We start from the raw sequence: 22,558 nt of genomic DNA on the forward strand, positions 1-22,558 counted from the left end.
AAGCTATATCGAAAATGTTGAGTAATCAAATAAGTTACGATTCGCCTTGTAAGATCATCTTCTTGATAATGCGATCAACTGGAAAACAAAACTAATCCTTGTATAGTTCTTGTAAATACCATGTTAATTAAATGTAATAGAAATGTGTGGACGTATTCGAATACGTATGACGTTTGTTGGGTATGACGAGCGTCCTAGGCTTCTACCATTGGTCATCTATGTTGCTAATTAATAGTCAACGATTTACATTGTAAATGTGCATGCACTTGGAACGAAAAATTGGTGTCAAAGTTTCTGCTGTTCAATGGCAATTATCGATTTTCCAATATCCGTAGTTGATCAAATACGTTATCTTACGTATTAAACAGAAATCGTTTCAATCTAAATATCAAATTCTAATTGACAAAATCAAGTAAGATATTCTTTGTACCAAAAATTGGTGTTTTTTCCTATATGAAATTTGTCCGATATTATCAATATCTTATTGTTTTATTTATTCGCCATCTCTGTCTGTCTCTATATCTCTTCCTCTCTTTCTCTTTCTCTCTCTTAATCCTTTCGTTACTAGCAACCCATGTAGGGATCTTACTATGCGATGATATGCACGTACGCGTGAATTTATATGAAACGATACTCACGCCAAAGAATGCCGTAACGAAAGGATTAAAATTTCATCAAGATGCAATTATAATCTAACAATAAGATCCAACGCGTGATAAGAAATTTGATTACTTCTAATGAAAGCGTACACAACAAACGGCTTACATCGATTTTACCCTAGTCAATTGATAGACTTAACGATTGTAATGACAGATGTAACGAGATTCTTACTTCGATTAATCGGATTATAATTAATTGTGTATCTTGAAGTCTAGTCATGCGATGTTTGCAAGGAGACGAATTTATTGGTTATACATATTAGAAAATTTTTCTCTAACTTAAATAACGATTTATTGTAATTCCTTCCGGGCACATTGCATTGCAGGAACATACGATGAATTTTATGAAATGTATTTATGAAATAAAACATTAAATATATATATATATATGATTATTCTATGTCACAATAAAAAAAGAAAATACGAATTAATCTGTCTAATTAAACGTTTCTTTAATACGTATTTATATATATATACATATAAAAAAAAAGTAATTTAAATTTTTTCAGTGAAAACTCCTTTTTGAACACTAACTTTGCATAGAAGGCTTTTTGATTATATCTGCAAAAAGAGCCTTCATTTTGTCCTCTTTTCCTTGAGACTCACTCCAATCCTTTTTATTTCTAGTAAACAAAGATACGTTTAATTTATTGGATATAATTTTACCCGATTTACTGGAATGTAAGATTTCTCCAGCAGCTGACAATTCTTCCATGATAAACATTCTTTGCTTTTGACGCGAACAAAGCCAGATTTTGTCCAAACATCTAGACCCATGAGTGCTTTGAGCTAATTGGGCCCAATAACCTTGCAATTTCTTGGCAAGTTTTTCTCTACTTTTCTCTCCAATATATTTGCTATCTATAAAAGCATCTATGATGCGACTACCTTTTGGATTAGTTATCAAATTTAACAATTGTTCGTTGTTCATGGCCAACAAAGAGTTAACGAGTTTGATTGGTTTATTGAAGTTAAGCACAGCTTGTACGATCAAACTTCCATGCAAATGGACAGGTAAATCCGTTTGATCTTTTTCTTCCAATGATTCCAATTCGTTTTGTTTCTTCAATGTAGCAAAACATTTAATGATTTGATATTGTTTTTCTTCCGATGTATCGCACTCGAGCATCTTAATAATCATAGTTACAAATGCACCCTGTTTAGCTTGCAACCTCTTAGATGCATTAGCTATACTTACTAAAATTCCCGTATAGCCTGTTTGTAAAATATTCGAAAGAAGCGCTTCAATTTCCTCAAATATTTCTTCAAAAGTTTCTTTAGATTCACAATGATCTAATAATTTCTGTATACTAAAATTAGTACCCTGCATTGTACATAAGCTTTTTATATTACCCTTAAAATATTCCTTATAAATATGATCAAAAGATTTTGATTCAGCGACTGCAATACAAGCTTCCAAAAGTCTGGTAGAACTTTGGCAGTCGAAAATATTAGATAATTTTCCATCCTCTTTAGAACTGAAACACTCCTTTATAATTTTTGTGATATAAGATTCAGTTAACTTCTCGTCTATATCTTTTAGCGAATACAAAATACTTTGTAACAATCCTGAAGTTAATTCATCTTTACCAAACTCAAGAAACTGTGGCCAGTTAAATAATCTGTTGCATGCGTCAATTAAAAGATCTTTATACTCTTGTATGATCTCTCGTCTTTCAATAGTAGATAACACTTGCTTTGTTCTATTCTGTCCATCGCTTGTATCTATTAATCCACCAAGGCATTCCATTACAGTTCTTAAGAGATGATTAGCATATGTGTCCCAAACAAATTCTTCTAAATTATTTATTAAATATTTGCTTAACTTTATAACTATATCATTGTATAATTTCACTTCAGATTCTTTCACATCTATAATGATGTCTTGTACTTTCTCGGTCTCCTTTGTTTTTGATGTTTGTGACAAAGTTTTGGGTTTGTTTCCTCTGTCCGCGCAGACCACAATGATTTTTTCCAAAACATGACTGGCAAATGTATCACAACTTATCAGTCTAAGGGAAGAACTGAGAGCATCCGTAAGCCTTTGAATTGATTCTAAATTCGCATATTTCAAAAGCGATTCCAAGACTCTCGAACCAACTTGATTTTTAGAATATTCAACCTCATGACCAACGGATTGTTCGTACACGTTATTAATAAAAATTAATTTTTCTTCAACGCTCGGAAAATCTTCCCGCATTAATTCCAAAATGCGAACCATGTATTGATACGTATCCGTATCAAGATCCGTTCCGTGATATCTTCTACGAGCAAATTTTTTCGCCATTTGTATGTTTGAACGTTTCTTCTTTCGCTTCTTACCTCTGTCGTTATGCGTATGCATATCTGCCATTGTTAATTATTTTTTAAAATCACTGATTATTTTGAGAAAAAGAACTTTTTTAAAACCTAACCTATCTCACACCTTTAATCACGCGTGCGTTTATTAACCACAAGAACTCGGATGCAACTAGCGTCCTCTACTAACATGACGAGCTCCATCTAGTGTTACCGTAAAGAACGTCATCTACAATTAACGCGGGACAATTCAAACCACAAATACGTACAAACGAAAAAAGAAAAATAATTGTCAATGACGATATATACGTATATGTAATAATATTGATAAAAAATATTCTTAATATATAAATTAGATTATTATTGATATATTTTTAATCTGTGAAAAAAAAAGGAAAATAAAATATGAGAAATCGATCTTGGCATTGCGAAGAACTAATTGTAAGATCAGTTCCGTGACTCTCGCTGACCTCGCCCCCATATAGTAACGTGCACTTCTTGCTAATAAACGTAGTTAAAAAAAAATATGCTTTGCATATAAGTATCGTATGTATGCAACCAAGGAGGCGCGGCAGTCTCGACGGTACTTCATCAGACAACGGAATGGAACAACGGTATTCGATAAAAGGTCAACAAACGCATATGTGCATATACGTGTGTAATGACACAGTAATAGACGACCGGGCAGACAAAACGTATCGTTCATTTATATATATATATATCATTAAATCACCTTTCATTTATTTGCATAACACTAGGTAAATTATTATTTTACACGTTTCAGAACAAACCTATATATAAAAAAATTGACAGACAAAGAAAATGATGCCGAGTCAACAACTCCCCGTGTTTATCTTCTTAAATTCTACGATGATAATCTTTACACGCTTATCTATTCTAACTAAGAAAGAGAAAACTCTGTGTAGTGGACGTAATAACGCGTTAACGTGAGAAAGTTTTTCCTTCCTTGACCAAAACGGAAGAAAGACAACAGTTCTTTGGAACTCACTAGCTACTACTGCCTGTCGCAAAAGACTTTGGACGTGTCGTATGATAGATTTTTTTCCTAACATAGACAACGACGACGATGACGATGACGGTGAAGCAGAGAAATCTATTCGTACAAAAACAATTTCTCTGCTGCGCTATTATATAAATCATTGCCGTTCTTCGAAGGCTCCTAAAAACAACACTGACCGTCAAACGGCGGGAAGAATATTTATCTTATCTAATAATAGCTCGAATAGATAGTAGTATCGTTGTCTGCGATTTAGATCAGCATGGGCTATGTAACTCTAGAAGAGACTTTCTTGGATAATAAGTGAGAAAAACGGTCCGGTATATAACATTAGACTATCACGTATGGGTGCCTTCCGACGTACGGACAAAATTTGTTTACTAATTGACTCCACCCTTCGTACGAACAACACACGACGCGGCGCGTTTTCAATAAAACGTTTTAAAATCGATGTAATGCTTAGAGGTAGGCAGCCTTGAACACATGGCTTTCATGATATTCATTCATACATTCATTCTTTTTCTTCTTCTTCTTCTTCTTCTTCTCAACCTTATTCTTTTTCTTTTTTTTTTTTATATTAATAATCTCTCTCACAAACGATATAGACTCTTCGATCGAGGCGATAATAGCTTATCTTTAATTGAATTTCAACTAAGATCCCTTTTCCTTTATCATCAAGACTCTTTTTCAACGACAAAGAGAAAGAGACAAAAAGAGAGTTTCGAAAAATGATTTTTAACGTCTTTCTCCCTTTTTTTCTTTCTTTCTTTTCGTCCAGATTTTCTCTTTTACAGGAACTCTATAGAGTTAGTGGAACACACCGGAGATCTTTTCGTCCTTTTACGAAGAATCCTCCGTCAAACGGCTCCGTATTCCTCGCTGGATGGTGACTCGTCGCTGGGTGGTGGTCTTGGTGGTCTAGGTGGCCTAGGTGGTCGATGATGATGCACCACAGGTGCTGATCTTCTTGGTGCTGGTGGTGGATGTACCCCATAAGAAGTATCATCACCTTCTTCGCTACTTGGCGACGGTGATGGAGCTCTGTCTTCTTGTTCCTGCAATAGTTGTCGAAATTCTTGGATTGATTCGTTCAGGGACCAAAGTTGCGAAAGCAGAGAAAGATCCAATTGTCGTAGGCCAAACTGAAACACAAAAGTAAATGTTTGAAATGCATAATGTAGGACCGGTGCAATTTAAAGTCAAAAATGTGAAAATCATAAATCAAGAAAATATTCGAAGAAAGAGCGCTGTTATATTTGAAATACACGACCCGTACCTGTGGGATTAGAGAAATTCAAGAGGATAAAGAAAAAATATAGTTATCCTAGGTCCTAAGGATTATTTCAAAGTTTTATTCGATTCCAAATATACGCTGAAATATTTGAGTAAGAAGAAATATTGTGTTAAAGCGCCTGGAGGGTCTATCTCGTCCAACATTCACTTTTACCGTGCGAGTCGAGGTAAAATGCTTACTCGTGATTTATGAACCGAAGTGCAACGTTTCCAAACGCCGCCGTGCCTGTACTCGTGGGAATGGCAGAAGAGGGAACACACTACAAGAGAGAGAAAGAGAGAGAGGGAAAGAGAGAAGAAGCATAAAATGAGAATGGGAACGAGAATGGTGAACGTGAAGACAGAAAGAGAGAAAAAGAGAGAAAATGCAGAGAAGGAAGACTGGATGGAGAAGAGGCTACCACCAAAACCAAACGAAGGTGGGGGAGTCACGCCTGAGGGAATGCAGCGTGGGAGCGGCTGTGCCAGTTCACTTCTCGTCTGGATTGACTATCAAAATATTAAGCCAACTTTAACATATACATATATATATTTTTACTAAAAGTCCGATTTCTACGATATCAACAATGCGATGTATTATTTTTCAATATATTGCTTAATACCATAAAGACCGTCAGTCACTATAATTAAGTTAAATAATTTATTTGCCGACACACACATCAACTTTCATCAATGTAAACAACGATAATGATGTGCATTAATAAGTGAATTAAGAAATGACAACTCTATTGTCTGCTTTTTAATGATAATGTAAGAAAGGTAGGAGGGTGTGGAGGGAAAAGGATAAAGAAAAGAATTGTACGTGTCCTTTTCTTTTCTGTTCTTTCTGTTCTTTCTCTCTCTCTTTCTCTGACTTCGTATTTTCATCGCTTCATTTCCCGACGCTTTTAGAATGCCGTCGAATTCATATTCATCGTACTCTACAGTTTACCCACGCACAACCGTGGCCTCGAGGTAACGGGTCGAGCCCCGAGTTGAAAGAAACACGAGAGAATTGTGAACAAAATACAGAGGAACAGGTGACTTAATACTAAACAAAATAATAACCAAGCCGACAAGAACGACGATGATGTCAATCGCGCATTTTTGAATTACTCTCGAGTTTGCTAGAAAAATTCTACATTGATTAATTATAAAAAAAAACAAAGACGTAAAAACAACAAATGTATAGGAATTAATAAGAAACATCGTGGAAATTTCCATCGACTTGTAAACAGATTCTCTCTATTCCTCACTCCACCCTTCCTTTTTTTTTTCCTTCTACAAGAAACGCTGTATAAGCGATTAATGAATTCCATTAGAACTAACGATCATATCCGTTAAAGGATCCACGATTTTCGTAGAAAACGATCCTTAGTACAAAATACTCGAGATCTATTATCGAATTCTTGAAACGCTTTCTCCGCGGATAATTGAAACTATTACGCTACTCTAAAAGACGAATAAGTGGTCCAGAATGCGATGTCAAATCTACTTGCTCGTGTAACAAGACGATTAACTTTTTGTGTCAAGTTATTCGAACATTTGCTTTTATTTAAACGAAGGAACTGTAAGTCGATATAATAACAACTCCCGATCATTCGGATTATTTCAAATTATTTTTAACTCTTATGTTGCATAAGTTGCATGTGCACGTATGTAACACGAGAATACTCACGACGATCGCGTTCAACGCGTTAATAAAATGTTTCCTTTTGAAAAAATAGTATTTGATAATTACCATTTCTCTTCTAAGTATCGCTAATTGAGTATCCAACGTGGTGAGTTGTCTCGCAGGTGGAGAAGGTCTCGAAGTAGAAGTTTGAATGGACGTTTTCCCGCCTCTTTGTGATTTGCTGGATGATCTCGTAGGTGGTGGGGGTGGCTCGGAAGCTCCGCTCAAATTGAATCCACTGAGACTTCTTGGCAACGGTGGTAGCCCCTGCAGGGAAGACATCGCGATCCTCTCCTGTATGCTGCGAAAGCAAAGAGAGAGAACCAAAGATAACGAGTTGTTCTTTGCGGTTAAAAGAGGAAAGGAAACGACGTACCGTTATAAGCGGCTTTGCGGAATAAAAATCGATCGGTCTTTGCCTTCCCCAAGCTTCCGATCTCCGCAGAAAGTAAAGGGAACGGGGGGGTAGAGATACAGAAAATGAAGGGGAGAAAAAAATTGACTGAATGAGTCATCGACCCTATCGGCGTCTTTTCTTTCGGCCTTTTTTCCAAATAAATTCTTTCTTCTATATTTGCTTTGTAGAATTTCTTTCGATAAATAAGAATTAGCATACTAACTGTACATTCAATTGAATATAATAAATCGATTTAATTTGAATTAACCCTTTCATTATTAGCGACCTATATACGAGTCGCACCTATGCAAAGACTCGTAACGAACGATTGAAGAATTTTTAAGGAAATTATTACTCGTGTCAAAGCATACCCCATAACGAAATAATAAATTTAATTTCATTCAATTTCAATTAATTTATAAATTTAAATAGATGAAACATCGATACATGGAACTTTCGCGTGCTTTCAAACTAGGTATTTTATTTTTTTAAATAAATTTTAATTAACGACATACATAATGTACTCGCATACATACATACGTTATGAAATTAATGACTGAAACATATACTACAATATAATGTTGATTTAGTTGAGTTCAAGGGAGCGTCCGAGATATAATAGCATGCCTCACGAATGACTACTGTTCTCGAATAAGAATTTCTAAAGCAAGCATGAGATTGTAACGTTTAAATTGTTTCTAGGCCTGGAAGCATCGCGATCACTTTGATAATTAATACCTCAGCGTTGATATGTTCCGTCGATACTTTTATAGAATGGGTTATGTAAGCAAGTATCTTGTTGCTGATCTTCAGTAACAGAAAAAGAAAAAAAATAATTTTTGTTACAAGCTTACAATGGCGTGTTATCCTATGGACAAAAAGAGCAATTGCCTGGGGCCCTCAAAGTCCCCAAATCAATATTCTATAAACTCATTTTTCTAATAAAAAAAAATAGGAAATTAAATTTCGTTCCCAAATCTGGGACTAGAGAAAAAACAAAAAATATGGACCAAAAGAAAAATTCAATGTTATACGTGAAGCCCCTAAATTCAAATTTGCCCAGAGCCCCGTGAAGTAATAAAACGCGCCGCTGTAAGCTTAACAAAAATATATTTTTATGAGTACCCGAATAATTCTTACGTATCTTTCAATATCGCAATTTGTTATTGAAACTATTGATATAGTATTGGTGAAATAAACGTAATAAATTTATCGTGCAGTTTATCTCGAATTTCTTCCGACGAATAGAACCGTTAACGAGTATCGAAGCTACTGTCACGGTCGAACGCTTTGAGAAACGATAAAGAGACAAAATAGGACGATCGAGAAACAGCCTCCGTTGATCCTCAATGCAACCCTAGATTTTTCGCTCGCATAAATCGTGTTCACCAACATCTACCTCGCAAACTCATAAATGTTGTGTGTCTATTTAAAGAAAATACTACTATCATTTTTAACGTGATCTTATTTTACAATATGACACATTCGCAAAGCAAATCCTTCGATATTGAAAATAAATTTACATTGAAAAATGATCGAATCAATATCGACCTATTATTCCGACCTACTTATTCTCAACAATCACGATCATATTTAAATAATTATTGAACAACTTTGAAACGTTCCGTATATACGAGCGAATTTATATGAAACGATACTAACGAAAGGGTTACTAAAAAAATAATGATAAAATAAAATGATGAAAAATGAGCATTGAGTGGCCACGCATGTAATAATGAAATAAACGTTCAACCATTCCCCCAGGAGCTATTTGAACTCGATTGGAATGATGAACCACGCGATGGTCCCTCTGGTACAGTTAATCTGATAAAGTAATACCTGACGAAGTCAAGGTCGACGGTGCGTTCGTCCTCGGGACGATCGTCGTATCCATTAACGCGTTCAACGTCAACAAACGAAGATGAGAGACCGTCGGCACCTTCGTCTCCTTGCAGAGTGATCTGCGTGGAGGAATAACGGACACCGGCCTCGAGCCAATCCTGTCGATGAATGTTGTTGTCGTTGTCCTCTTCTTCGTCGTTGTACGTAGCTTTACCATGTTCAGATTCCTCGACCACGACTACTGTTCCATGTTTCTCATTTGTTATACTCGACTCTTTCTCGTCTTGTTTATCACCCTCATCATCATCATCATTATCATCATTATCATTATTACGGTCATCATCATTATTATTATTATTAGTAGTGTTGTTGTTATTAGCATGATTATTATTATTAGTATTATTGTTATTATTACTATTATTATAAGATTCGTGGGAATTAGAATCTTTTCGAGATAGAGCAATAAATTCTTGGTTTGCAGCAGGTGATCTTCGTGCGGTCGTCGGCCGCCCATCAAACTTGCTCATCGTTTTCTCCATGTTCAAGGATTTCTCAGGCCTGATTCTTGGTCTTCCTCTGAATCCTATATCATTATTACTTCCTATACCTGGTATCTTAGTTTCTGGACTTGAATGACGTTCGTCTTCGAACGAAACGTTTGACCTAATTGGATTTTTTGTCATTCCCAACACATTGTCTTCCTTATCCAATATTTCGAAATCGATTGTTCTGATATCTTTGATGCCAGATGAGTCAGCATCTATTTTTCCAAATGATCGTCGACTTTGAGAATTAGATTGATCCTTGAAATCCTTGAAATCTGCACGATTTTCGAGACGTTGTCCCTCCGGTCGAGGGTCCTCGATAGGGGCTCCTCCTCCACCTCTTCCTCCACCTCCGCCTCCGCCTCCACCGCCGCCTCTTTTCTCCCGTACGACTACCGACTCCATAGAAATATCATTTTGCTCGAGGATAGGCTGACGGTGCCGCCTTTCTCGTAGATTTTCACGACGGTCGTCGTTGTTGTTGTCGTTCCTTTCACTCGGTACGTAAGTTTGTTGCTGTTGCTGATGCTTGTCGTAAAGCTGAATCGTTCCGGTACTTGCTGGGCTATCATTTTTTTCAGCTTTCATGGATTCGTAGATTATAGTACGTCCAGCACCTGGACATCCTTGTTGTTGCTGCTGCTGCTGCTGCTGTTGATCATTCTGATCAAATCCCCATGGTTTGGTATTTGGAGGTGGTGGTGCCTGTCTGGTAGGACAGGGTGGTCTGGGTGATCTTTTCAGTGCTTCAGCCACCACCTGTCGACTTGGTCTAGGTGGTACTGGTGGTGGATGAGGTCTTTGAGTTGCTGCTAACTGCATTTTACTTCGACAATCGTCGAATATCCAAATTTCAAATCTTTTCTTATCAAATAGAACTCGACTATTCTCGTAACAACGAGAAATAGATATGGCTTATCACAAAGCAATTATTTACATCGTACCTTCTTTTCTTTCTTTCTTTCTTTCGCAACGGAACGTCAGCATGCAAGGTATTCTCAATCTTTCTCGTTGTAGCAAAACACGCCTACGTTGTTTTCTTCGTCGTTACACGCATTCTCGAACTTCTTCGTATCTACGAGGAATCTCGTAGCACACACCGTCGCGTCGTAACTTCGATTCTTCGAGATGCGTCATCGACTTGATGCGATATAAATAGTTACCAGGAAATCATTCGATAAACCTTTCGAACCTTTTTTTTCTTTTCCCTTCCTTTCGTACGTTACCAGGTTGTATTTTCGAAATAAAAATACAAGCAAAAGAAAAAATAGGATTCTTTTAGTCCAACAAGCATCCAGAGATCTCTCTCGAACCCATACAGTTGTATTATTCTCGATTCGTTTTTTCTTTCTCTTTTTCTCTCCTTTAATATTCCACTCTCGATCCTTTATTCTCTTTTTCTTACCTGCAAATCTCTTCGTTCCTCCTTTTATATTTTCTCTTTCTCTTTTAAACGCAGATTCCTTCTTCGCCGTCAGACGAAGAATTTTCTAATCGATCGGATCAGATTTGTGATTTATTTCTCGTCGAGTAATATATTCGATAAAATCAGCAAAAATTCTTTATCCATTTTATCACAAGTATTAAGCGAAAAGGTGTATCAGGAAACGAAGCAAACCGATGTGGAATCTTTCGAAGTCGCTCGACAAATAATTCACGTAACAGGAAGAAAGAAAGAAAACCACAGAAAAAGAACTTTCAAAAAGATATCCCCGTTCTCGGTTAGCGCATATCGGTAAGAGAGTGTTGCGGTATCCAACAACGATCGAGAGCGGCTTCCTTCGCAAGATATCCTCCCTACTACTACTACTACTACTACTACTCTTCAAAGTCCTCTCTCCGTCTCTGTTTGCCTGTTTCCACAAGGGGTCTTCGTGAGATCATAAGTTCTCGTTCACCTCCGTCTCTTTTCCTCCAGCTCGGAGGACGGCCCGTCGAATACTGACTTCGCGATCCCAGAAACATCCTTTGCGTTCAACAGACCACGTGACTTGTTCGAGCTCGCGTTCTCGGGGGCATCAGGTAGGCAACTCGCTCAGTGCTGGTATTAACCGGCTATGGGCGAACGCATACATCGTTACATCTCACGTATGTGTAACCTGTATGTGTGTGTGTGTCTCTCTCTCTCTCTGTCACTCTTTTTTCTCTACACATATACAAAGAGATAACAGATACATCAGCTACGTTTCTTCTGCTAGGTACGAGGTTGTAGGTGTAACGTCAAGCTCTAGGCGTCGTGTCGTTCTATCCAATAAAAAAGAAGGACAAAGACAGCGGTAGACGGAAAGTAGAAGAAAGACGAAGGAAGGAGATCGAAAGAAGAGAGAAGGAGATAAGGGAAGGGACCCATTAGGTGTCCCCTGCCGCCTCCTCCTCTCTTCCTCTTCCTCTACCTCTACCTCCACCATGCCGACCTGCCAGCCGCCGTTCCAGTGCTGTACATGTTTTCTCTTGGCCCCGGGTTCTTCTTTTTATGAATCATAAACAACTGAAATATGTTCTTTTTCATGAATAATATTTTCTGATCACAGTTGTTTATCCTTGCCCTCGCTCATCGATTCAAAACTTTCACAAGTTGATTGAACTTTCTTCGTAATTCTCATTTTCGATCAATTGTAAAAGATTCGTGTAAAGTCTTCGTTAGATTATTACAAAGCAGGATCATATTTCATTTCTAATGCAACGCGATTCGTTTAAGACGATACATTCATATATAACATAAGGGAATATATGCACATAGATTTGGCCTTGAAAACGTACGAAAGAATTAACAGTTCTCTGTCTCGAAAGAATATTTATTGTTTCTTTAAAACAATGCGTTGCACGAACGATTACAACATGACTTGCGGATGATGATGACTGAATTACAATGTTTCCTTTTATTGCTTCTTTTTTTTTTTTTTTTTTTTACTTAAACCTTAAATCATTTCTTAATTGTTATTGTCAATATCTTGTTCTCAATTTATTTAATTTATCAATTTACACGTGTATTTGTATTTAAATACGCGTTTGTATTCTTTGTAATGTTCAAGTGCGTTATCTTATCGAATTTTCAAGATTATTCAAAATTAGAAAATACAATTGAAGTAATTAGTACCGTGATACCTAAAAGGAATCATTTCCTCCTTACTAACAAGAAAAGTAACTTGTAAAACACGCGTGCAAAGCACGCAAATCAGACGCTCGTATTATAGGTCACGTGTATCTTCATCGTCGTCGTCGAATACCTAATTAATAATTCAATGAAATTCTTAACGAGTTACACGCAGTTGCCGTGTAACGTGTCAACGGAGGAAAGAAGGACAAGGAAAAGGTAAATGGATATTTTTTTCTTGACCACTCGCATGTGTTCGACTCAAAGTATGCATACGAAATCATTTATTAAAAAATCTAACATTAAAAAAGAATCGACGAGTCTTATTGAAATCACAGTTTAATAAAAATGTAAATACATTTTACTATTGACTCAAATATTTGATTCAATCTTTGTAAAAAGCATTTATCAAAATGATCATCACGAGTACAAATTCAACCTTAAAAAAATAAGCTTCCGATAATAGAAAAGAGTATATCTATCAACGAATTATAAAATAAATAGAATGATTAGTAACTACGAATCGAGGAAAAAGATGACTACGTCGGCGACTCGATTTCCCTCCTTTCTATTAGATTTTGCCCGATTCTCGAATCAAGCAAAATCGTTACGCATCTTGTCTGGCATTGAATAACATACGCGTGTTCCACTCACTTTGACTTGCTTATTACGAATGAAGAAAATTGTTTACATATAGAAGACCACGATTTTCAAATGAAATCGAATACAAATTTCTCCGTTTGTCGTATTTGTACAATTTTTTTTCTTTTTTTTATTTATCCGATAGAGACGCCATTTTGGTGAAATCGTTTTCATCGATTAATAGTATTATACGTGATTCATACGATAGATAAATAATTATTTCTCTATGTAGAAACACACAAGGACCGAAAGTCGAAGGAAAAACGTTGTTACGTAAACGAAACTGTGTAAGTAGGAGGATCATTGAAGGTTTTACACATCGTGCCGTTACGCTTCGAACGCAGTGCAATTTAATCCGGCACCTCGTATTTAGCGCCAACGCGAGATTTCACGGAAAGCTCGCGCGCTTTTCAAAAGATATAGTGCCATGCGTCTTACATCACTATGATATCATCGTTGTTGGAATTTCTCTATATTTGGAATTCGTTGAAAAACACATTATCGGTCGTTACAAAGATTTCTACATAAAAATACGAATTTCTTTCTTTTTGAAAATTCAAAGATAACTCAATTTTTATTCTAAAATTCGATTTCAACACATATATGTATTTGATGAGTTTTAATTTCATTATATTTCATAAAAGCATATTTAATATTTTGTAAAAATGATAAAAATGAACGATTATAGAGACAAATTCTTAATTAAGCGGAAATAATTTGTAATCGATGCAAGTAGTACGTACAACAGGAGACAAGCGAGCATTTAAGTGAATTCGTTATAAATTATTTAAGTAAAATCCTAATCTAATCTGATCGTTAAGGTGAAGAAATGTAAAGTCGATGAAAACGTGCGGCGACCGAGACTAACGTGTTTAATAAGTTTATTATGATAACCTAAATAAAAGAAGACCGCTTTCTTCGATCTATTCTGCACTCGTGACCCACTATAAGCATAGAATGGATGGATATGTTACGTTACGGTTCATAAACATATAATTACGCGTTACGAGTCTTAAGTATAACAGATCAACGCCCTGTGTATAAAAACAAGGGAGAGAGAGAGAGAGAGAGAGAAAGAGAAATTTGCATAGTCGATCGTCTTATATACAGGTTGAGATAAAAGTCATTTTTCCTATAATAACTCCAAACAAATTTTAATAAGTGATTTACATACAGCGGAAGACAATCGGGGATTGGTCTTCAAATTCTGAAGTAATTATTCTACTCAACTTTTAAAACTGATCTAAATATTGTCATATCTGTACAAAAAAAAGCTCTCCGAGAAAAGCAACTTTTATCTAACTCTATATATGCATGGAGGATTTGTGAACAAAAAATTGGGCCGAGGACCGAACCCGAGATTTCTGCTTTCCTAGTAATTGCTCTAACCTTTGAACAATACTGGGCCCTTCGGTCAACTTTTTCACGAATGCTTACTTTATTTGAAATGGAGGTACTCGATCCGACATGCATATATGCAGATAGATACTCACATATTCTTTCATCTACGTGTTATCTCGTTCGGCACATCAACTGATGTGTGTGACGCGTAATGTGAGCGTAAACAACTTTCGTAGTCGGCAACCGAAGTCGTAAATGTGAACGGCGCGATAATCGTTGAATTCTTAAATCGAACGAACGCTGCAGCTCCTCTCTTCCTTTTTTTCTCCCCCCCTTTCCAACAAATCGTGGTACGCTTTCCAAGAAGACGAGGAAAACTCTATCTCCTGATTAATTCCAACGAAGAAGGCCAAATTATGCGGTACTTTCTAAACTCACACGATTTATTAACGATATTATGGAAGAAAATTAAAAAAACATTCAATCGCGAAATCAACCCACACACGTTCGTTCTTTCTTATCTTACTTGAGGGGAGCAAAAAAGGAACAAACAAAAAACAAAAAAAAACAAAACAAAACAAAATGACAGCGAAGGAAGAAGAGCGCGAAAATTGAAGAGACCGTCTAGGGGAACTATCACGCAAATGACTTTCGATTGACGTACGATTATTATCGAAAAGGGTTCATGAACTTTCACAATTAGATGAACGGGGAAGTGTGTTATTGCGTTACGCATTTACCTGATTATTTGGTGCGTGCTGACACCTGCGGGAACATCGAGAAAACATTTACTCTTTGAACTTCCATTCTTGACGACACATAGGGCATAGATGACTGGTTTGCTGAGAATGCAGCCACTTCATGATGCAATGAATATGGAAACAATGCGAGCACTGGCCCCAAACTAAAAACACGAATTTTTGGTTAATCCTTTAATATTGAATTTTCAAATGTTTATGATAGAAATTGAAGGGGTTCAATGTTAATTAGATGACCAGGCCACGGGGACGCGTACCTAGCGATGACGACCGACCGACAAGTCGTTCCTTGGTTCCGTTTACATGAGCGCGCGCGTGTTAAATGCGCACGAAAGGCAAGGGGAGAGGACGTAAGCGATCCCTATTATTCGACACCGGCATTCCGATCGATATTACGACAATTTCAATGCGCAGATGCCAAAGCGGGAATTTACGAAAATGTACCAACTAATTCCTTTCTTTCAACATATTCCGATCATTCGATCGTTTTAATTTTAGTCAACTTAATTCTCATCAAGGAAAAGTCAATTAAAATCCTTTTTATTCAAAGTTAATCACGACAACGATTTACCCGCCAATTTCATATCTGATACCAAAAGATTAAAACAATTATTAGAACAGGGAATGGAATATGCAAAAGATCAAGAATTTACACTCCATTATTTCGTGTACTTTTTGTCGAAAGTATAATTTTGTATAATTAATTATGTAAATATGTAATAAATGAATTATCAATACCTAAAGGACAGTCATCCCCTGGAATTTTGCAGTCCGGACAACTCGCATCGAAAGGCATCCGACAAATTCCGCAGTTATCATCGTTCGCTATCCAACGCCAGGTGGCAACACCTGTCCAGCCTAAAAAATTAACACCCCAATTACCCTCAGATATTTCTAGATATTTTATAATATCGTTCTTTTACAAAGATTGACATATTTAAATATACTCACTTTTTATTGTAACTTTCATTCTGAAACGTTTTGAATTGTATTGGTGGATTATATTATAGATTTATTTAAATTATTAATTGTAAAGGTTAAAACACACGATATCGTTCAATTTGCGTACGCAAATGATAGTTTTTGCTGGAAGATATTCACGTTATTTTGCTACGCTTAACCCGTTATTTTCAAAATCTACATCAACAAGAAAACGAAAATATTACAAAAATTATAATGAAATTAAACAACGTTCAAGGAATAATCCGTAAATATAGCCTGTACCGAAACGAATAACACGTGACCTCTAGGTTGCTTGCAACGCCCTCATGTATAATAAAATAGGAATTAAGGAGTGATTACTGCTTTTTCATTGAATTTTTTAACGGTAGATCCAAATATTACTTTACTTAGTTATTATCGACCGAGAAAACTAGAGTGGTAAAACCATTGCATTTCAAAAGAAAAACGGTTGGAACTTTGAACATTTGTTTTTTTTCTTATAATATTATAAATTTATTTATACGATATAAATTATTTGACTGAATAATCTTTACTTTTATTTTTATGACAACATACTTCTATAAATTCAAGATATAACAAATTGAAAATAATTTTAAAATTAGATAAACATTTAATAATAATTTATTAACCTTACTTATGATCTTATATATATACGTTGCACGATTTTCGTATAATTTCAAATTCATTTGTTTGGTACTTAAAGCAAAGTTTATTCTACTGAAGTGAACTTATGGATGTATATTTCTACATAAAATAGAAAGTGAAATTTTTCATCCCTAACATTGGTTTAAGCTTATTCAAAAGAAAGGTCAATTTTAAATGGAACTTTACGACCTTGGAGCTTTTCAAATTTCCTCAAAGAATGAATGGACATAAAAAGTAAAGGAATGCAAATACTTGTAAAAGAACGTGTGTTGAAGAGAACGAGCAAAACATTTTTGAAAACTGCTTTCGGTGAAGAAAAATTTACGTTTAGAGTATGTTTAAATGTACGATAATTTTGTTCCATATGATTCATAGGTATAATAATATATAATATAAATATATATTTGTAAAAAAAGAAAGGTACTTTCTTTAATTGAATTTGCCGCGTTACAGTAGGTGGTAGTGGGCTGAACACTGACTTTCGGTATCACTCATCTGATCAAGAGAGATAGATAGATAAAGAGATAGAAAATGATAGGCACGAGTGCAAATTTTATAAAATTATTGAGACAGAAAAATTGTCTACATAAAGAGTGAAAAAACTGACGAATTAATGTAATTAGAGGTGTAACGGAGAAAGAAACTTTAATTGTCGTCTCTCTTGTTACAGGTAAGAATTGTAACTATTAGACAGATAATGTTAAAACATAGTAAATAAAATTGAATTCTCTTATTACAGAGCAAAAACACATTTGTGTATTTCTTGGAAAATCTTCAATAATAGAAATCGTCTTACATATTTATAACCATCCTGCATTTACAATTTCATTAGTTTTATCATTAGAATAGACGAAATATTTTGATTACACGAAAATGTTACGGTTCCCCCACAGCCGACCAAAGTTGTAAGGTGTCTAGTAAATCCCAAGTCTCTCTCCCCACTTCTGGGCCTGAAGAAAACAAACGATTCAACCAACCAGAGGGCGATCGGTTGTTTCCTCGTACCGAGCCAGTGGTCTCATCCGCGTGACCACGTCCTGGAGTGCAGGAGGTTTCTTGGTAGCCGCCATGTTGTCAGTGCTCAACTCGGACGCGAGTTTATCTTGGATGTGTTGCACCGGAGCCGGCATTTACGTGGCTATGGCTCGACAGAGTCTCCCTACTTGACTATTTTACCGAAGGGAATTCTCGGCTCTAATAACACGAGGGAAACCATACAAAAGGAATCGAAATTTCGAGCGAACAGTAAACGCAAGACTTCTCAAGCTTCGTGGTGCAGAACGTTCGACCGGTTAGTTCAGACAATACGATTTTTTTCTTCGAATAAAGTTTATTCTTTTGAAGCGACGAGAAAGAGAGAGACGAAGACGTTCTTCTCAACGAGTTGATGCCCCCTTGAAAAAGATACGGCACTGTGCACTCTCTCACGGTAAAATGCGGCCCCGCATCTTGAGGGCCAGCCTGTGCACCGTTCAACGCGGCACTATCCACACACACAAGTTTCTCTGTGATCTTAGATAAAAAGAGTGCTGATACACTATATGGTAAATTTCATTTATCTTTTTCATTTATATTTTGACGATAAAAGAAAATATTACCGAAAGATTTTCATTCAGTGTCTGAAAGTGTAGCATTCGAAAAAGTATTAAAACTACCTGAAAAAGATAAAAAAACGACGGAGAGTGATAGAGAGAGAGGGAGAGAGAGAGGAGGAGGAATCAGGGAGAGAATGCAGCATCGTGAAGGTCGAGTGAGTGACAGATGGCACGCGAAGGTAGTACCAGGAAATTGTAAGAGTTCGTGCTTGCGCACTAATGCAATGAGGAACGCGGCTCTTTGAGTCGTCGATGCTGCGTGTCACATTTGGAAACTCAGCCGCGCCTTAAACGTTCATAATGACTGTGATATCACGAGTAAAATAAAATTAAAAAAAAGAGACGATAAGAGGGGAATTAAGAACGTTGTTTGTGTGTAGTATGTGCGAATTCGACGCGAGCAGAAACGAAAGAAGAAGAAGAAGAAGAAGACGAAGAAGGCGAAGAAGTAAACTCGAGAGGGCCTCCTCCTCTCGTGTAGGTAGTAGTAGGTCTGTGGACATACCGATTGAGTGAGTGAGAAAGATAGAGAAAGAGAGAGAAAGAGAGAGAGGCCAGTTCGTCTGACTGACCCAGATTTTCGCGGTTCGGACAAGACGAGGGAAAAGAAAAGACAGCAGGAGAAGACGCGGACTATCTGAAATGGGCCACGACGCAGCCTGGAGCTAAATTAGCCGCGATGTCCAATAAGAGTAAGACTCAGCCGCAGCAGCAGCAGCAGCAGCGTCCATCGCACGTGATCAAGCCAGTGGATCAGGTGCCACCGCGGTATCAACCGCCGCCGCAACCTACCAGCGGCATCCTGAAGAATCATCCACATTTTAGCAGTACCACCACAGTACCATCGCTACCACTAGCGACAGTCAACACGGTACTGCAAAACACACAAGGTCAGGGTACGGCCTCGACCTTGACTCATCATCATCATCATCATCACCATCAGCAACATCAGCAGACGACGCAACCACGTAACGCGTCTCAACAGAAGGATGCGCAAGGCAAATACTCGCCGAGGATAGAACACAGACATCATCCGCAAGGTGCTGCTGCTGCCACTACTAATATCCTAACAAGTGGAGCCTCGACCACAGCTTCTACCAAAAGTCAGGCTTATCTTCAGACCAAGATCGGACAAGGACAATATCTCCCACCTAATAGTCAGTATCCTACCATCGGTAGCAGTAATAGTGCTAGCAGTCAACCTGTACCGAGCAGACAGAGGCTCACCGACGAGGAGTTCCTTAGACTCGGCCCCGTGGAGATGCTCAAGTTTGTGCGAAAGACAGAAAGTGACATCGCACGGCTAGCTGCCGAGCAGAATCGTCAAATACAGAGCTTGGTGAGGATTCGTGTTTTGGCGATATTTCTGTTTTCCACGTGGGTCAGTGCTACGCATGCTTTCTTAACCGGCTTTCCATGTATATACTGTTCCCCTCGAAGTAGAAATAATTCACGTTTTAATCAGTCGATATGAATATCTCTGGAATTATTAATAATATTCAACAATAATTACAAATCTTTTAACCGTACCACTCGGCGTATCAACAAATAAAAGAGATGTTTAAATATTTTCATTTTTATCTGCATACTTTCCGATATATCATTGACAAATTTTCGCGAAATTCAAAATAAAAGATAATATTTGAATGTGTCAAATTTTCAAATAATATTTATCTTTAAGCAAACGAATGCAAATTTTGTAACTTCTTACCTCGAATCGTTATTTCGTTCTCAAAGAATCCGAGAATAAAAGTAGGACCCCGTACGCAATATACGGAAGTTTTTGAAAGGCTCTTCTAGGTCATACGCGGGTCGAACTCGCAATCGTAATTTCGACCGGTCACGCACACGTAAGGATCAACAAAAAAATAAAAACAGGCGGATTTTCTGTCCACTATACAAAATGAAAATTATGTACGGTTGAAAAACACGATAATCGAAAGAATGCGAATATTATCGATTAATACATGTTTTCTTAAATCGATAAACAAATGGTAAAAAATGATGTCACGCGAAAACGGTATACGACTAAATGATTGACGAATATATTTACTTTGATTTTTTATCAATTATTACATAAAAATCAAATAAAAAATCAGATATATAAATAAATTATGATTAAATAATCGATTGATATATTTAATATTGTATTAAATGAAATATATGCAATTGTAAGCAAATTGAAAATAAAATTCAATTTGTTTTTAGCTCAGTGAGCTTCGTGCGCTGAAGGAGGCTAACCAAAGACTCAGCGACGACAATCAGGAATTACGAGATCTGTGTTGTTTCCTGGACGATGACCGGCAAAAGGGCCGGAAGCTGGCAAGAGAATGGCAAAGATTTGGTAGGTACACAGCCAGCGTTATGCGACAGGAAGTATCAGCTTACCAGAATAAATTGCGGCAACTGGACAACAAGCAGCAGGAGTTGATAAAGGATAATCTCGAATTGAAAGAGCTCTGCCTGTATTTGGACGAAGAACGAGGGGGAGTTCAGAGGGACGACGGGGATGGATCGAGTTCGAGTACGAATGCGGAGGAAACCGCACCACCGAGGCCAAGACACACTTCTACATTTAACGGTAAATCCTCTCTTCAAGATTGGCGGTTATATTGATGATAGGAAGAAATTAGAAATTAAATCAAACGTCAAGTGTATATAGTGTAGATATATACTGACTTAAAATTGGATGAAAAGATTCAAATGATGAAGATTTACCTCGATTACAGACCAAACTATGCAATATGTGAGGAGTTTGGAACAACGCGTTAAGCAGCTGGAAGAAGACAAAAGTGTTTTACAGGCAAGAGCTCGAGGATGGGAAGCGGGTGAAGTCTGGGACAATCCTAACAGTCCGAGCAATAATTCTCATATCGGAAGTAGACCCGAGGCCGTCGTACGAGCTCTTCAAGTTCTCGAAGTCAGAGAACAGTTGGAAAGAGAAGGTGGACACGACGGCGAGAAAGCTCTAGTTCGAGAAATGTGTAATGTAAGTTATATTTTAACATTTATATTTTAAATGATATAATAATTACTATTAATATTTTTCTTTCTTTTAGGTTGTATGGCGTAAGTTAGAAGAAGGCCCACAAACAAGGCATTAGAAAATCTTTTCAAAGTGCAAATTCGTCGATTACGATATTAAAAACATTATTATGCAATATTCCAACGCCTATGGCGTGTCGATAGTATTATAATAGTTAATACGTCCAATGTGTTATGTATTTTATAGATTTATATATATGATGTATTTACACGTGGATTCATTCCTAGTGAAAGCGTTGTATTATTGTAGCAATAATATCGATCTATTTATGTAAAACTTGTAGTGCCGTTGGCTTGCCTAGATCGACTGTTAATAAACTCTATTTTTATTAAACCATGTCTATCATTTATTTATTATGCAAATATCTTTGCTAAAATTAAAGACACCTTTGTTATAAGTTTGAAAGAAATATAAATACATATTGTAGTTAAAATGAGCCTTTAAAAAATGAACTTTTTTTTGTCAGTATCGATTTTTCACGTTCTATCTACTAAATTAAACATATTGTTTACCTTAAGCCTCTTTTACGGATAGATCTTTCTTTTTAACGTGAAAACGATTCCGTGAATAAACAAGTACAACGTGACACTGTTCCTATTTTTAAAGTATGAAAAGACTACTCTCAATGGAGCTCCACACATTGCCCTGAATTCACTTCGGTTGTGAAAACATACCATTTGATTCTTTCTTTAGTCCAGCCAAAAAAAGAGCACAAATATAAGCATTTTTCTTTCTCCTACTATCTTTCAATTCAAAAATTACTATAAA

At 36.7% G+C, this 22,558-nt stretch overlaps 3 protein-coding genes and 1 long non-coding RNA gene across 9 annotated transcripts; 2 read left to right on the forward strand and 2 right to left on the reverse strand.

The window, feature by feature from the left end:
• Positions 1–1,178: 1,178 nt before the first annotated feature.
• On the reverse strand, positions 1,179–3,301 carry LOC122526568 (nucleolar protein 9). Its single transcript, XM_043650070.1, has one exon. The coding sequence runs from the start codon at positions 3,010–3,012 to the stop codon at positions 1,189–1,191; it is 1,824 nt and encodes a 607-aa protein (XP_043506005.1). The 5' UTR covers positions 3,013–3,301; the 3' UTR covers positions 1,179–1,188.
• A 482-nt stretch (positions 3,302–3,783) lies between these two features.
• On the reverse strand, positions 3,784–16,805 carry LOC122526567 (anaphase-promoting complex subunit 11-like). Of its 6 annotated transcripts, XR_006306110.1 has the most exons (5): positions 16,493–16,805; positions 16,280–16,399; positions 15,524–15,687; positions 14,936–15,211; positions 11,108–11,761 (listed from the first exon to the last, which is right to left on the reverse strand). XR_006306110.1 is itself a non-coding variant. In XM_043650064.1 (4 exons), the coding sequence occupies exons 2-4, from the start codon at positions 10,526–10,528 to the stop codon at positions 4,833–4,835; spliced, it is 1,890 nt and encodes a 629-aa protein (XP_043505999.1). In that variant the 5' UTR covers positions 10,529–11,761; positions 14,936–15,502; the 3' UTR covers positions 3,784–4,832. The 6 variants fall into 6 exon arrangements, 5 of the variants coding, with proteins under 5 accessions (XP_043505999.1, XP_043506001.1, XP_043506002.1 ...); XM_043650064.1 differs by lacking the exons at positions 15,524–15,687; positions 16,280–16,399; positions 16,493–16,805 and adding exons at positions 3,784–5,117; positions 6,989–7,223 and having other exon boundaries at positions 9,159–11,761; positions 14,936–15,502; XM_043650069.1 differs by lacking the exon at positions 14,936–15,211 and having other exon boundaries at positions 10,916–11,761.
• On the forward strand, positions 11,662–12,215 carry LOC122526569. The gene is made up of 2 exons (XR_006306111.1): positions 11,662–11,728; positions 11,905–12,215. It is a non-coding gene; the product is annotated as an uncharacterized LOC122526569 (long non-coding RNA).
• A 1,322-nt stretch (positions 16,806–18,127) lies between the features above and the next one.
• On the forward strand, positions 18,128–22,123 carry LOC122526532 (coiled-coil domain-containing protein 85C). Its single transcript, XM_043649993.1, has 4 exons — positions 18,128–20,083; positions 20,953–21,325; positions 21,474–21,733; positions 21,804–22,123. Exons 1-4 carry the CDS (start codon positions 19,424–19,426, stop codon positions 21,846–21,848), a joined length of 1,338 nt encoding a protein of 445 aa, XP_043505928.1. The 5' UTR covers positions 18,128–19,423; the 3' UTR covers positions 21,849–22,123.
• The last annotated feature ends 435 nt before the right edge of the window (positions 22,124–22,558 follow it).

This window comes from Polistes fuscatus, unplaced genomic scaffold (genome assembly GCF_010416935.1).
Source record: "Polistes fuscatus isolate 324 unplaced genomic scaffold, CU_Pfus_HIC Scaffold11, whole genome shotgun sequence".
Taxonomy (NCBI): Eukaryota; Metazoa; Arthropoda; class Insecta; order Hymenoptera; family Vespidae; genus Polistes; species Polistes fuscatus.